This window comes from Dama dama, chromosome 7 (genome assembly GCF_033118175.1).
Source record: "Dama dama isolate Ldn47 chromosome 7, ASM3311817v1, whole genome shotgun sequence".
Taxonomy (NCBI): Eukaryota; Metazoa; Chordata; class Mammalia; order Artiodactyla; family Cervidae; genus Dama; species Dama dama.
The window spans coordinates 29,443,594-29,457,490 of record NC_083687.1 but is presented as its reverse complement, the minus strand read 5'-3'; the positions used below and the strand labels follow the sequence as shown (position 1 = coordinate 29,457,490).

The 13,897-nt window shown below is 54.8% G+C and overlaps 4 protein-coding genes across 5 annotated transcripts; 2 read left to right on the top strand and 2 right to left on the bottom strand.

Moving 5' to 3' along the window:
- The first annotated feature begins 355 nt into the window (after positions 1 to 355).
- LY6G6D (lymphocyte antigen 6 family member G6D) lies at positions 356 to 2,158 on the top strand. The gene is made up of 3 exons (XM_061147070.1): positions 356 to 429; positions 525 to 671; positions 1,935 to 2,158. Exons 1-3 carry the CDS (start codon positions 375 to 377, stop codon positions 2,156 to 2,158), a joined length of 426 nt encoding a protein of 141 aa, XP_061003053.1. The 5' UTR covers positions 356 to 374.
- An 820-nt stretch (positions 2,159 to 2,978) lies between these two features.
- LY6G6C (lymphocyte antigen 6 family member G6C) lies at positions 2,979 to 5,659 on the bottom strand. The gene is made up of 3 exons (XM_061146126.1): positions 5,522 to 5,659; positions 4,087 to 4,197; positions 2,979 to 3,646 (listed from the first exon to the last, which is right to left on the bottom strand). The coding sequence occupies exons 1-3, from the start codon at positions 5,571 to 5,573 to the stop codon at positions 3,432 to 3,434; spliced, it is 378 nt and encodes a 125-aa protein (XP_061002109.1). The 5' UTR covers positions 5,574 to 5,659; the 3' UTR covers positions 2,979 to 3,431.
- A 1,246-nt stretch (positions 5,660 to 6,905) lies between these two features.
- MPIG6B (megakaryocyte and platelet inhibitory receptor G6b) lies at positions 6,906 to 10,093 on the top strand. Of its 2 annotated transcripts, none has more exons than XM_061147066.1 (6): positions 6,906 to 6,978; positions 7,176 to 7,511; positions 7,682 to 7,772; positions 8,122 to 8,162; positions 8,293 to 8,372; positions 8,498 to 10,093. In XM_061147066.1, the coding sequence occupies exons 1-6, from the start codon at positions 6,906 to 6,908 to the stop codon at positions 8,600 to 8,602; spliced, it is 726 nt and encodes a 241-aa protein (XP_061003049.1). In that variant the 3' UTR covers positions 8,603 to 10,093. The 2 variants fall into 2 exon arrangements, with proteins under 2 accessions (XP_061003049.1, XP_061003050.1); XM_061147067.1 differs by having other exon boundaries at positions 8,274 to 8,372.
- A 327-nt stretch (positions 10,094 to 10,420) lies between these two features.
- Positions 10,421 to 13,736, bottom strand: DDAH2 (DDAH family member 2, ADMA-independent). The gene is made up of 7 exons (XM_061147065.1): positions 13,510 to 13,736; positions 12,302 to 12,664; positions 12,088 to 12,187; positions 11,889 to 11,962; positions 11,604 to 11,723; positions 10,930 to 11,079; positions 10,421 to 10,738 (listed from the first exon to the last, which is right to left on the bottom strand). The coding sequence occupies exons 2-7, from the start codon at positions 12,596 to 12,598 to the stop codon at positions 10,622 to 10,624; spliced, it is 858 nt and encodes a 285-aa protein (XP_061003048.1). The 5' UTR covers positions 12,599 to 12,664; positions 13,510 to 13,736; the 3' UTR covers positions 10,421 to 10,621.
- Positions 13,737 to 13,897: the final 161 nt, after the last annotated feature.

Below are 13,897 nucleotides of genomic sequence, written 5' to 3'. Positions count from 1 at the left end.
TTGGGATCTTGATTGAATATATGAAGAAAATCTGACAGATATGTAGCTGGAAAAGGAAGACTGTCCAGGACTCTCTGAAAGGGTCTTAGGGACCCCTGGGAGTTCTGGGGCCACCGTCTTAGAAGTGTTTCTGAGATGGAGGAGTTCAGGGACATCAGAGGATGCTGAGTGCTTTTTCTCTCCTGGGGAGGCCTCCCCCAGGGGGGCCTCCCTGTCCCTATTGGGGCCCCGGTGCCTTCTAGGGGAGACAGACTCTTTCCTCCCTTTTTATTGCCCTATAAAGCCAAAGGCAACAGGGATAAAAGGCTGGCAGAGGGGAGACCAGGGAGGGGGGTGGGAGGGAGGGAGAGGTGCTACAGACACAGGCAGATGCAATGAACCCTCTATTTGCTGGGATCCTGCTCAGCACCCTGCTGGGGGCTGCCCTGGGTAAGGAGGCAGCTGGGGCGCCTGTCACACAGGCCTGTTGCCCTGTGCCAGCCACCCCCGGAGCGCCCGGTCCAGCAACTTTTCTCTCTCACCAGGAAACCGCATGCGGTGCTATGACTGCGGTGGAGGCCCCAGTGGCTCCTGCAAAGAGACGGTGACCACTTGCGGAGAGGGCGAACGCTGCGGCTTCCTGGAGCGCAAACCCCAACCAGAGCTGGCACAGACCAAACTGTCTGGAAACCGTGAGTCCTCAGGGTGTCCCCCATCCTCCCAAAGACCCTCCCTGCCTCCAGCCCCTACTACTTCAGTCCTTCTGGCTTCCAGAACCTTCCAGGCTCAGTTGAGCTCTGGGCAGATGGTGCCGCTGTCAGAATGAAGCGGCCTGGAGCCCCTTCTGGCTCCTGGCACTGAGCCCCCGGAAGCCTGCTGTCTGCGTGGCCTCACCTCCCTCCTCTTCACCCTCCAGAAAGAGACTCATAAGCCCATGTACTCACAAATGGTTGAAAAAGCCTCTCTACCTTGAGGGTAGGGACCGAAATATTCAACCAAACTCCTACTCTCAGGCATCAGCTAAGGACCAGGGAGGTATGTGTGTATGTATATTCTAATGTTTTAAATTTTAAAATAATTTTAGATTGACAGAAAAGTTAATTTTATTCAAAAATAGTACAGGTTAGCACTGTATATCCTTACCCAACTTCCTCTAATGTTACTGCCTTATATAACCATAGTGTGTGTGTGGTCAGTGTCTTAGTCGCTCAGCTGTGTCTGACTCTCTGTGACCCTGTGGACTGCGGCCCACCAGGCTCCTCTGTCCATGGGATTTTCCAGGCAAGAGTACTGGAGTGGGTTGCCATTTCCATCTCTAGGAGATCTTCCCAACCCAAGAGTTGAATCTTCGTCTTCTGCATCTCCTGGATTGGCAGACAGATTCTTTACCACTGAGCCAATTGGGAAGCCCATACGAGTGCAGTACAATTAGCAAAATCAGAAAATAACACTGGTTCAGCAGGACTAATCTACAGACCTTACTCAATGGAGCCTGTTGTCCCTTCCATGTCCTTTTTCGGATACAGGATCTACCGCCTTTTGCTTTCCTATCTTAGTTGTCACCTCTCTGTGACAGTGCTGTCTTTCTTTGATTCCATGATATTGACACTTTTTTTCTTTTCTTTGTATTTCTTGATCTTGATACTTTTACTTGATCTCTGATACTTGACACTGATGTGTTATTTTAAAGATTTCCTGCAATTTGGATTAACCTGATATTTTCTCATGATTAGACTGAGGTCCTGAGTTTTGGGAAAGAAGTGATGTTGGTCCCTTTCAGTGAATGCTGTTAGGGCTTCACGATGTCAGCATGTTAACTCTGATCACTTGTTTTCAGGGAGGTGTATTTTGAGGGGGCGGAGGATCCCTTTGGGCTCCTTGAAATCATATCTGCTCTGCCCCAAAAGGCAAGTCCTCAAGCCAGTTCAACACCCCAGTCTCATTTTCTCTCTCAGCCTCAGTGACCTTGATTCATCACCATCCAGCCTGCGTGGCAGCCCATCATTGCAATCAAGTGGAGACAGAAGTGGTGGGAGACGTGACTTATACGACCCACAGGGACTGCTGCGTCGGCGACCTGTGCAACAGTGCTGTGGCGAGCACTGCAGCCCCCGTGAGCATCGTGGCTGCAGCAGTCACCACGCTGGCCTGGCTCTTGCCAGGACTCTGGAGAGGGTAATGGGAGCAGGGGTGGAGAAGGCAGCAAGGAAATAAAGGAGATCTGTGAGCCATTAAAATCTATTGACCACTCCAGAGCTGACTGGAAAATTCCACCTTTTGTTGATAGGAGGGCTGAAGGGGTAATGCAGGGGCATCCAGGCTCTAGTTTAGGGGTTATCAAGGATCAGTGGACTTAGTTACAGTGGTACACTTCTTAACCAACTAAACCCCAAAGGACAATGGAGAATCTGCCCTAAGTGACTCCTACCTGTTGCCAGGGAAAGTCTTCCTTAGCAACAAGGATCACTGAGGGGAGTGGGCTCTGGGCTGGCCACCAGGAATCAGTGAGTCTGGTTATCTGGGCTTGTTCCCCTTCCCCCCATTGGCAACTTGATTCCCAATATGACTATTTGGAATTGAGAAAGAAAATGTAAACCCTGTGGCAGGACGGTGCCTTGGTGCCCCACCTATTAGGCCAGGTGAGGCCTCTGACTCTAACCCGAGGGACTGAAGCCTGGAAGGAGGGTCCCAGGTCCCATCCCTGTGCAACTCTCCTACCCGTTCTGGGAGCCTGCAAGTCAGGCTTGCACCTCCTTCTTGGCAGTACAACACAGGTGTGGCCTAAATATAGGATAAAGATTGTTTCTGCAAACACTGGGCCACCCCCAGACACTGGAAGAAAGGACAGGTCTGAAAAACCCGTTTCTCCCTTTGTCCCAACCCTGGCCTCCCAGCGAAACTCCCGGAAGGGCCCTTTGGTGAGGCTTGGGGTTGAGAGTGTTATTTCCTGGGAGGGGGGCTGCTGACAATAGATCTTCTGACAATACACACACAATAGATCGGCTTTACACATTTATTACTTGGAATGGAAAGGGGTGGGCATGGGGATGAGGTATGTATGGGAGCCAGGATTTGAAGTGTCAGCTTATACGGTGAGGTTATCAGGTGCTTCCTGGCAGCCTTCACTGGAGACAGGACAGAACTCCATTTCAGGCCCAGATTCCAATGCTCTTCACACAGGGCATGGGAGAGCGCAGGAAGCAAAGTGGGGAGCTCTCCCTGGAGGCAGTGGAGGATCTGGAGTGGTGTCGAGGGAAATGGGAAGGGTCTCTGGGAAAGCAGAGTGGAGGGTGTGGGTGGAAAGATGGATGGAGAGACCGCTATCTAGTTAAAGCAATATGAAGCATCTGGAGAGATGCTTTTCTGAGCAAAGGGAAGCAGGGTGTATGGAGACACAAGAAGAGAGGCTCAGGCGAAGGCAGATGGGAGGAGGGGCAGGCATGGAGCCAGTCTCAGTGCAATAGCCAGAAGCCAAGGCCAGCCAAGGAGGTGAGGAAAACAAGGGTCAGGGCTGGCGTGGGCCGTGGGGCTGGGCTATTGCAGTTGTCCTGGCTGCAGCAGGTGGTGTTATAAGTCAGGCCCCCCTTCTGGTTGGTTTGGTTGACCCCCGGCTTACAGGGCTCTCCTGGTGTGCCACAGTCGAGTCGGGAGAAAACCCACATCTTCCCTGGGGTTAGGAGGGAGCAAAGAGGTTAGTAAAGACAGGCATCTGGCATGCCTGGGCCTGTCTCTGCACCCCATTCGGGCTTCCAGCCTTCCCAACTCTGCCCCTGGCCCTGCCCTTCTATATCTCTTCTCAGTCTAAGCTTTCTCCTGCACTTCCTTACCCTGCCCCCTCACCCCAATCCCGGGCCTATCATTTGCTGCCCATGAGGCTTTGGATCTGTTCCTGTCTCTTTCAGAGGCTGTTTCCTCAATACAATAATAGTATCCACATCATAGGATGTCATGAACATAAATTCAAACAATCCATGTAAAGATATAGGATGGTGCCTGGGAAACAGTAATCCTTGGCCAAATATTATCATTGCTGTAGTTCTCTGTTCCACCTGAGCCCCAAACAGAGAGTCCCCCACTGGCCCCCCTCCCCACTGAAGGGGATGGTACCGATGTACGCATGGGTTGTCAGGCATTGATGTCCTGGTTCCAGGCGGCAGGACTTCCGGTCCACACAGCCCAGCACTGGGACCTTGTAGCAGGAGTGACATCGAATATCAGCTGGGAAGACACAAGTGACAGAATATATGACTCACCAAGGGATGAGCCAAGCTGGTGGGTGGGGTTGGAGAGGAGTCAGTCAAGTTGGGATTCTGACCTGTTTGGTCTGCTAGGGACAGAACAGGTAAGGGATGCAAAAAAATGTAGAAGTGGGTGAGGGTGGAGTTGGTCTGTGAATGGCCCACACCCTAAACATCTTTCTTCACTCCAACTCATCTGGAGATGAGTCAAGGGGGGCAGTTACCAACAATGGGCCTGGGGGCGGATGGAATGTGAGACTGCCACTGGGAAGGAATGTGTAGGTGTCTAGGGAGGAGATGAAGGAATTCAGAAGGTTACAGATGAAGAGATGAAATAGGAAGAAATATTCAAAGTAAAAATCAATCGTGGAGGTTATAACACTTGCAGGAATGGCTTGGAACTCAAGGCGGGCAAGAAAGCCACGGGGGGGGGGGCAGTGGGGGGGGTTAAGCAAAGCATTCTTTACCTCCTGGGGCTATCCAAGGGTGTGGGAAGAGGAAGCAGACCCAGAATAAATCCTCCCACCCTGGTAGGTCTCCGACAGAAAGGAGTAGTATCTGAGAGGCAGATCATCAGAATAGATCTGAGCACTTTACCAAAATGGAGAGGATGAGCGCAGAAGGTGGCACCCCCAAGGTTCCTGCCACATCTGATTCAAGGTTTGAGAGAAGGAAGAGTTCAGGCCATGGGTGGAGGAGCCCAGTGACTGCCCCTCAGTGAAACCCACCTCATCCTGGGGTGAGCAACCTTGACATTCCCTAGAAGGCTGGGGAATCTCCCTGGCTCCCTGGAATCCTCCACAGAGCTTGTGTCCCTGGAAGTATGCACCCCAGGGGGGAGCCGGGCGGGGAGGGGATCTAGGAAAGACCACTGCTTGAGGGACAGAGCACAAAGTCCCTGATGGAGTAGATGGGAGGATGGATGGCAAAAGAAGCCCCAGCCGGATGCTTAGGTTTCTGGGAGGACACCCTGGCTGAGTGCAGGTGAAGAGAGGAGAAAGCAGGTAAACTGGATCCTGGAGTAGGGTTGGAAGGGGAACTGGATATGAGAGTTCATGAGAATTGGGGAACCGGGAACCTGTAACCCTGGGCAGTTAGAAGAGTGGGTTTTCGAGGTGGGAAAGAAGCTGAAGGATGGAGATGGGGGAGAACAGAGCAAAGACCTTGTCACAGGGGCACAGGAGAGCCAAGCCAGTTGGGTCCGAGGGCGCTTAGGATCTGTGGGTATTGTAGGGCAGTGGCTGGGGCAGGGTGTAAAACTCCTGACCAGGTGAACCTCATCCTGAGGGGCCCCAGGGGCTCACCTGAGACCCAGCAGAGCAGAGAAGACAAGGAGAGCAGGAGAAGGGCTCTCATGGTGAGGGTCCTGAGAACGGCAGCAGCCGACAGAGCAGGACTTCAGGGATCCGACTCTGGCTCTGGGACTTGAGTGGCCTTTTTGGAGTTTATAATCACAACAGTCCCTCCCTCCCTGGGCTCTGGTGGCCCCTCCTTCCCCATTTAGGGAGGGGCTAAGCAGGACCCAGTGGAGGAGTGGGATGGGGATGGGAGAGACGTTTGGGGAGGGCAGGTGCAGCAGTGACTAACTCCATTTTGCTTCTTGGTTTCCGTCTAAGACACACCCTCCTGGCCTCCAGGAGTAACATCTCTGTCTGCCTAATCCTCTGGAGAAGTATCACTAAAGGCCCCTGTGATGTTATAGTGGCTGGGGTGGTAGCAGCATCTCCTGGTTCCTGGGAAATGGACAATGGGGTGCAGCCCCAGCTGACTACCAAATTTTGGTCCCTGGGGGGCACTGGTAGGGGCATGTAGGCAGGAATTAAGCATCACATTCATCTCACTCCAGCCCCCACTTTGTTTTCCCAAGCCCTGCTCAGTCATAGGATGAAGTAGTAGGGTTTGTGATGTCACCATGAGTTTCTGTGATGTAATAGCAGCAGAGGCAAGGGCTGGAGCTGCCTGTTAAGGAGGGGCTGCCTCAGGACCCCTGAAGATTCTCAGGACCTTGCCCTAGCTCCACTTGGGTTTGGCCTGGCCTTGGTTCTTCTGGTGCAGTGAAGGCCGAGGGTGTGGGGCTGTACATCTGCTCCAAAGCACCTCCCGAGCCAAAACCTGCTCAGTTAGGTGTGGCTCCTTGGGCCAGGAGGGACAGAATGGGCACAGAGAGGTGAGGTAGCAGCTAAAATAGGAATAGGAATAGTCATAATGGCAAGCACATAGTGCTCCTATGACTCAGCCATTGTTCTAGGTGTTTTCCATGTATTATTTGATTTAGTTCTCCAAATACTCTATGAGGTAGGTGCCTTTATGCCCATTTTACAGATGAGCAAACAGGCTCACAGAAGTGACTTGTGCACATCTCGCAGCTAGTAGATAGTGAAATCAAGGTTTGAATTCAGACAGCCAGAATCCAGAAATTGTGGTGCTCAGGGCAACTGCTACGATGCAAGATTTGAGGACTGCACAAGTGCTTGTGTAAAGGACCCCAGCATGCATTTTAAATGAGCACTGGTTAAGGGCTGTGAACTTGCCTCTGAGGATTCCCAGAGGGATCTGGGCAGCTGGTGGCCCCTCCCCCATCCTTTATCAGTGCCCCCAGACTCGCGGTCTCCCCCTCCACCCCCGTCTGATTTCCCTCCGGTCTCCTCCGCTGATTCACTGCCCTCCTCTTCCCACCACATCCCAGCCATGACCCTGGTTCTGCAGCTGCTGCTGCTGCTGCCGCTGCTGCTGCTGTCGAGGGCCCAAGGGGACCTAGGGGGTAAGCCATCCCAGTAAAGCTGCAATGGGGGGAGGGGAGGAAAGACTGAGGCAGGAGGAAGGGGCAACAGGAGGGTGAGATGTATATGGGAAGATCCAGGATGGCAAGACAGCACGGGAGAGGCATCAGACTAAGTAGGAGGGTCGTGTTGCCCTATGGTCTTCTCTTAACCAACCAACGCCTCTGGCCTCCCATAGCTTCACTGAACGGCCACCCCGGGGACCGCGTGAATCTCTCCTGCATAGGGGTCTCGCAACCCACCCGTTGGGTCTGGGCACCTAGATTCCCGGCCTGCAAAGGCCTGTCCAAAGGACGCCGCCCGATCCTGTGGGCCTCACCGAGTGGGACCCCCACCGTGTCTCCCGCCCAGCCCTTTGCTGGCCGCATAAATGTCCTGGACCTTGGTATCCGGCGACTGGAGCTGCTCTTGAGCGCTGGGGACTCGGGCACCTTTATCTGCAAGGGTCGCCAAGACGAGGAGAGCCGTACGGAGCTTCATGTGCTGGGAGACCGGGCCTACTGCAAAGCTCTGGGTAGGTCTATGCCTTCATGCGCAGGGACCTAACTCTGACACACGCCCCAAGCAGGAAGAGAGGCCTCGGCTGGGGGCTCCTGGGACGGGGGCGCGGGGCGGCTAGCGCTCTGTCCCCACACCCTGACCTCGGCATCAACTACTCCCACCCCGCTTCCAACGTTCCCCCAGGGTCGTCGTATTCCCAGATTCTGATCCCGCTGCTGGGCGCTGCGCTGGTGCTGGGCCTCGGAGTAGTGGGCTGGGCCTGCTGGCGGCGCAGGTGAGCACAGGGGGCGGAGCCTGATTGAAAGGGTCTTGACCCGAGGAGGGAGGGGCAGGCCCAGAACTTTCGCAGACCAAAGCTAGATCAGATGTGATTTGGAGATGAATGGGGGAGGTTAGAACTGGGGAGCTAGGCCTTGGGCTGGTGGGTGGAGCCATAGCTAAGGAGGCGAAGCTGGAGGCGGAGTTGCGTGAGTTGATGTATCTGTGGGGGTGGAACCTACGTTATTTTCCCGGTCAGAGACTGAAACTGGCTGGGTCGTTGTTGGCGCGTCCGGGGTGGGGGCGCCCAGAACGAAGCAAGACACGGTTAGTGCTTCTCAAAGACTCTTACCCATCCCTTACAGGCGCTCGCCCCCTCATCCGCCTCGACCAACCCCCAGATTTGGTGAGACTAACTCCCCCGCACTTTTCCTTCTCCGCATATTCCCCTCCCAGTGTCTGAGTCTGAGCCCTTGCCGGGAGCAGACAAGTTGGTTACCTTCTCTCAATCCTTCAGCTCTGTCCCCCCCACATAGTTTCACTCGTGAAAGCCGAGCCCCAGAGGCCAGAAGAGGAGGAAGAGCCCAAGATGTCAGGGGACCTGGATCAGGAGCCGGTAAGGGCTTGGGGGCGGGATGGGGGTTGGCCAGAATCCTTGACTCAAGTGGAGGGAGAAAGAGGCCTGGATACCCAGGGGAGTCAGACTTCTGAGACCCTCCTGCCTTCCTCCCCGCCTTTCAGAGCCTGCTCTACGCAGACCTGGATCATATGGCCCTCAGAAGGTCAAACCGACTGTCTCCAGTGGTCCCTGCTGATGCCTCCACCATCTATGCTGTTGTAGTTTGAAGGGAAGCCTTTACAGCAAACCTCACAAGCTGGGGGCTCCCAGATCTCCATTACACCTCTCCCCTTCTTGGCCCTTCACCTGACAAAGGAAGGCACCATGGGATAGAAATGAGCACTAGACTGGGAGTTGAGAGACCTAGGTTCCAGGCTATCTCTGCTGCTGATCTTGGTCCTTCCTTACCCCTGTCTCTCACACCTGTTTCCCCACCTTAAGACACCAGCAACTCCTAGATGGTTGCCCTATCTCTTCACTTCTCTTGACAGTCAAGCTCTTTGAACCAAGGGCCTACACCTGTCTCTTCCATTTTTTCCTTGCTCCTACTACTCACCTGTCTCCATGAGACTGCCAGTGATGTTTTAATAGCCACACCCACTAGATGTTTTGTTAGCATTCATCTGGCTTGACCTTTGATTGCTCTCTTATTTAAGTTCTGTTTTTCTTTAATGTTGGTGTCTTCCTCCTGGACTCCCTTTCCTTCCTCCCTATTCCCACAGTATTCCCCACCATTCCAGGTTTGTCTTTTTAATATCTGCTTTTCTCCCTCTTCTAGGATGCTGTCATCCACAGCCAGTCCTCAGCCTTTACTTTAACTGCAAACAACACCCAAAATTCCCTCCAGTTCCCATCTCTGATATGAGATTTCCAAACTGTCCCTCAGACATCCCTGCCTGGCTGACCCTAGGTATTTTGCACACAGCAGGTCCAAAAGTGAATGCACTGTCATTTCCCAAGCCACTTATTTAATCCTTCCTCCATGCATCTTCTCTTGATCAACCCTGTTGCCCAAGCCAGAAAGTGGGAGTCATGTAACCTCCTTCCTCTCACTCCCACATGATAAACCAAGTCCTGTCTATTTTAATGTCATTGTCAAATCCACACCCTTTGCATGCCCAGCACTGCCACCTGAATGTACTCGATTCAGTTCCTCTCTGGATTTCCCACAGGCTCATCTCATTCTCCTGCCCTTGCTCTCCTCACTGAAACCAGAATCTCCCTGAATGCTAACCTCCTGACCGCCTACATTTCAGCAGTATTTCAGTTCTGGCCCTCAGCCTTGGTTTCAAGGTGTTACAGTATTCTACTTACTCTCCAGGCTTATCTCTGTCACTCGATGCCTAGAACATGACAGCCTTTGAGAAATTCTCCCCAGCCCACAAATATGCCTGTGCCCACTGCAGTTCCTTCTTCCTGGATTGCCCTTTGTCTCCTCCTCACCATGCGCCTGGCTAATTCTTATTTATCCTCAGGACTCAGTTCAAATGTAATCTTTTCTGGGAAGTTATTTCTGACCCTCTTAGCCCACTCCTGCGTATACTTTGATGCCCTCTGGAGCCCCTTATTTCTCTCATAGCAACAGCCTGCTGTGAATTGTTCCATTACAACCTGTATTTCAATTTATAAGAAATTTTCATGTACTGTGAGTTCCCTGATATCAGGAGACTGACCCTTTTCCTCTTACTGCTAAGCCTCGGTAAATGAGTGAAAATGAATGTCCCTGGAAATGTCATTTCCTCCTATCAGCTCGGGGATAGGCTGTTGATCTCCAAGTCTCTGAATCATCTGACATTTAGATAAATTCAGTGAGTGACTCACTCATATTTTCTCTTCTCTGCCCAGTACATGCTCCCCACAAGAGAAATTCTTTCCTGTCCATCTTGTACCCAAGCCCCCACAAGAGGGCTGGACAATGAGTCAGGGTGTGTAGAGTGAGGGTTTGATGAATGAAGGAGGTCTCCTCCCCAGCACTAATCCCAACGTGGGGTTTCAGCCCTGCCCTTGTCCTTCTGCTCCAGGAAGACACGAGTCGCAGTCCAGTCTAAAAGGTCAGTTCTATTTTATTAGTTCTTGAGGAAAGGACTCACCCAGTGGTCTCTATCCTTTTTCTCACTCTGTGCCCTCCTCTATCTTGGGGCCTTCTCCCCACTACTGCCTAATCACCATCCTCTATCTAACCTTCCTTCCCCTTCTACTCCTATGACATTCTACCCCTGGTCAGCCAGGACCCCCAGGCCGGGCTCTCAGTTGTGGGGGCGTGTGCTGAGCACCAGGCAGAGGGAACTGAGCCCAGCGCCGGCCTTCTCCAGTTCTGAGCAGGACACAGGTACGAGGGTGACATCAGAGAGCTTCTGCAGTGCCTGCAGGGAGGACAGCATGTGGGGAGAAGGGAGTGAGACCCCAAGACCCACAGGCGGGGCCCCCTTTCAGCCAGCTCTGAGTGGCCCCACTCGGGCTTCTAGAAAAGGCACCCCTTCTTCCTCCCACAAGGAGGGCCTGAGCCCCATCTCTCTAGCTGGGGGTGGTGGTGGAGCTCCTGAAGCTCTCTCACCTCTTGGCTATTGGGCAGGTCCCCGCCTCCGCGGTGCAGGAGGAAAGGGGGCAGGCCGGGCTGCCCAGGACGCAGAAAGAGACAGTCAGCCGCTGCGTCATCCGGGAGGGTCAGGGAGGCATAGGGGTGATCAGTCAACACTGCCATTGCCTTGGGGGAGAAGAGAGAGGAAACACGCAAGGCTCAGCCTCTCCACAAGTGAGTCTTGCTGCGCTATCACCGCTAAGGGTGGGGGAAAGAGTCACATTATTGTGGAATAATAATAACAGCAACCACATGTCAGTTACCATGTGTCAGACACTGAGTACTTTAATTAACTTTGCTAATTTCCACCTGGGACTCACAAGCAGTTCTTTCCACCTGCTATCCACTTCTGTGCTACTCCAGACCCCACCCGTGGATCCTATCCATCCTTCAAGACACAGATTAGGTGCCCTTTATAGAGTTTCATGAAATCCCGGAAGATGATGTTAATTGTCCCTGTTCCTCAGTGTTCCAGCTGCTTGTCCCGCTTATAGTAACTTGTTTTCTCACATAGATGGACAGCACAGTGAGGGTAGGGGTTGGCACTAATTCTCAGAGCTGCCCTGCTCCCCGCCTCCTGGGCCTAGAGCCACGCCCACTGTCGTTGGCAGGCCCCCAACTTGCCCCACCCCAGCCCCGCCCCTTCTCACCCTGACAGCTTTTTGGGCAGCTTCGCTGGAACCCGCCACCACGGTGCGGGGTCCCCCCATACCGCAGAGGCCACGCAGGTGGGAGGAGCTTGTAACGGGCACCGTGGAGACGGCAAAGTCCTAGAGGGAACAAGGGAAAGTATTCAGTGACGGGGATAGCCTAAACACAGGCTACTCTCAGCCACTTCATCCTCAGTCTCCCCAGTCCCTCCCCTCTCCTCCCCACCCAGGTCCCTCCGACCCCATCCACCCCCGGCTCCCCCCACCCCCACCCCCGCTCCTAACCCGGAACGTGTCTGCCACGATCTCAGCTCCTCGGTGATTGGTCCACTTGGAGAGGCCTACGAAAAACTCCCGGCCTGAGCCCAGGGAGGTCGTCGAGGTATGAGGCGCGAGTGAGTTGGAAACAACGCTCGATGTGGCCCATTCTACCAAAGACAGCCTCCCTGTACCAGGCCCCAGGGTGCAGACACCCTAACCTCACCGGTGAAGAGAACATCAGTGCCATCCAGCGTCGCGTTCTCGTCCCCCATCTCCACAATTCGGAGCCCCAGGTCCTGGAGGGCTTTGCGGACTCCATCGACCTTAGGGCAGGAGAAGAGGGAGCGAAACAGATATTTCCACCCCCATTCTTCCCTGAAGCCCGGGATGTCCAGATCCTTCTTTCCCCCTACTCGAACCCGTGCCCAGGCGCTCACCTCTGGCCTGCGGGCGGGGCTCCAGGGCCGCGTGATTAGGGCCGTATCCCCTTGGATCACGGCGGTGTCACCAAGCAGCGGTCCCAGCGGCAGCGACTCTTCAGGAGGCAGTTCTACTAGTTGCAGCCCCAGTCGCTGCCTCAGTTTACCCCCGAGCACCCCATGCTCCCTCTGAGCTTTGGCTAGGTCCAGAGCCGGGAGGCCAGCTGCCGCACCCTCCCCTGAGGCCAGGCTCTCCGGGACCCCCCGGATCAGGGCATGGGAGCAGCGGCCCAGCCCCTCCCCTGGCGTCCCCATCCCATCCACACAGACGCCCCCTCCGGCTGCGCTGATTTCTTAGTTTTCTCTTTCTACTTCACCTGTCTGGGAGAAGAAACAGAAAGGGGGGAGGCAGAGAGAGAGACATGCAGAGAAGGGCGTAGGGGGATGGTTAAGAGCGCCTGGGTCTTCCGTCTGCCTTCTCCGGGCGCCCCTCCCACTCCGCCCCACCCCCTCCAGACCTTCCTCTCCTGCGGACCTCACTCCACCCCGCACCCTAGCGGATCTGCTGCTTTAGGGGGAGTCCAAGGAACAAGATCGGGACCCCTAATTTCCAAAACACCTGTTGCCCCTGCTTGGGGGTTTTTGAGAGGTCCCCACCAGGCGCCCCTCTTGGCAGCCGCTAGGATGCGCTCACTCCCCAAAAATGCAGCGGCCCCGCCCCCTTAACCCTCAGCTGCTCGCTGCCTTAGGGACCCGAAGTGTGGCGAGGAACCCACAGGGGTGATGGGACAGGAGGAGACAGCTGGGGAGAGAGTTAGAGCCTGGGGGATGAAAGTCTTGAATGTCCGAAGGAGAAAGGGCGAGAGGGTCAAGGAGGAGGGAATAGAGCCTAAGGAGTTAAACATCCTCTCTCCACCCTAGTCAGTCACTCCGTCCCTAGCGCGACCCAGTGTAAACCAGATTGAGTCCCGGAGGACTGGGAGAGGTCTAAAACAAAATCCGAGGGGCGGGGAAATTGGGGGGCGTGGTTCTTGGGGAGCAGGCGCCACTTGGGGCGCCAGGACCTGGTCCCCCAGTCTCCTGACCCATCTTCCCCAAAGTCCACCCCGACTCAGCTCCGCACCCAAATGTCGACCCTCCGCACTGTCCCGGCGCAAGCACGGGCCCAGCTTTCCGGAACTCCGGCCTGCATACGGTCCAAGGGACACCTCCCACCACAGACTCACCTCCAGCGGCCACCGCTGCTCTTGCCGCTCAGTGATCTTGGCTGGAGCCCCACCCCCCTGAGGACAGAGTTGGTGAAGAAGAGAGTCGTAGCCTTCAAGAGTCGGGGACCGGAGCTTTGGCTTTGAGGGGTCCCCGGGTAGGCGAGCTCAAGTACTACAGTGGGTCGGGGGCACGACGGTCTGGCGGCTCCAGGGCATTGTCTAAGCGGGACGGGGCGGGGCTCCTCGAGGTCACGCCCATTCCGCCCTGCTATGCCTCGCCCACTCCACCCCGACTGCGTGCCCCCCTTCTCGGAATTCTGCCCCGCCCCAAGATCGCTGCCCAGACCCACCCAGATCAGGCCAGCCCCGGCGGCTGGGCTGCAAATGCGGCATGGAGCCCAAGATA

Excerpts from the sequence above, each read along its gene's own strand:
- LY6G6D (XM_061147070.1), top strand. The coding sequence starts at position 375 with ATGAACCCTCTATTTGCTGGGATCCTGCTCAGCACCCTGCTGGGGGCT. Across the intron at positions 430-524 it reads CCTGCTGGGGGCTGCCCTGG|GAAACCGCATGCGGTGCTAT; the intron begins GTAAGGAGGCAG and ends CTCTCTCACCAG. Across the intron at positions 672-1,934 it reads GACCAAACTGTCTGGAAACC|CCTCAGTGACCTTGATTCAT; the intron begins GTGAGTCCTCAG and ends TTTCTCTCTCAG.
- LY6G6C (XM_061146126.1), bottom strand. The coding sequence starts at position 5,573 with ATGAGAGCCCTTCTCCTGCTCTCCTTGTCTTCTCTGCTCTGCTGGGTC. Across the intron at positions 4,198-5,521 it reads TCTGCTCTGCTGGGTCTCAG|CTGATATTCGATGTCACTCC; the intron begins GTGAGCCCCTGG and ends GTGTCTTCCCAG. Across the intron at positions 3,647-4,086 it reads GACAACCCATGCGTACATCG|GGAAGATGTGGGTTTTCTCC; the intron begins GTACCATCCCCT and ends TCCTAACCCCAG.
- MPIG6B (XM_061147066.1), top strand. The coding sequence starts at position 6,906 with ATGACCCTGGTTCTGCAGCTGCTGCTGCTGCTGCCGCTGCTGCTGCTG. Across the intron at positions 7,512-7,681 it reads GGCCTACTGCAAAGCTCTGG|GGTCGTCGTATTCCCAGATT; the intron begins GTAGGTCTATGC and ends ACGTTCCCCCAG. Across the intron at positions 7,773-8,121 it reads TGGGCCTGCTGGCGGCGCAG|GCGCTCGCCCCCTCATCCGC; the intron begins GTGAGCACAGGG and ends CATCCCTTACAG.
- DDAH2 (XM_061147065.1), bottom strand. The coding sequence starts at position 12,598 with ATGGGGACGCCAGGGGAGGGGCTGGGCCGCTGCTCCCATGCCCTGATC. Across the intron at positions 11,080-11,603 it reads CTGCCCAAAAAGCTGTCAGG|GCAATGGCAGTGTTGACTGA; the intron begins GTGAGAAGGGGC and ends TTCTCCCCCAAG. Across the intron at positions 10,739-10,929 it reads ACCTGCCCAATAGCCAAGAG|GCACTGCAGAAGCTCTCTGA; the intron begins GTGAGAGAGCTT and ends TCCTCCCTGCAG.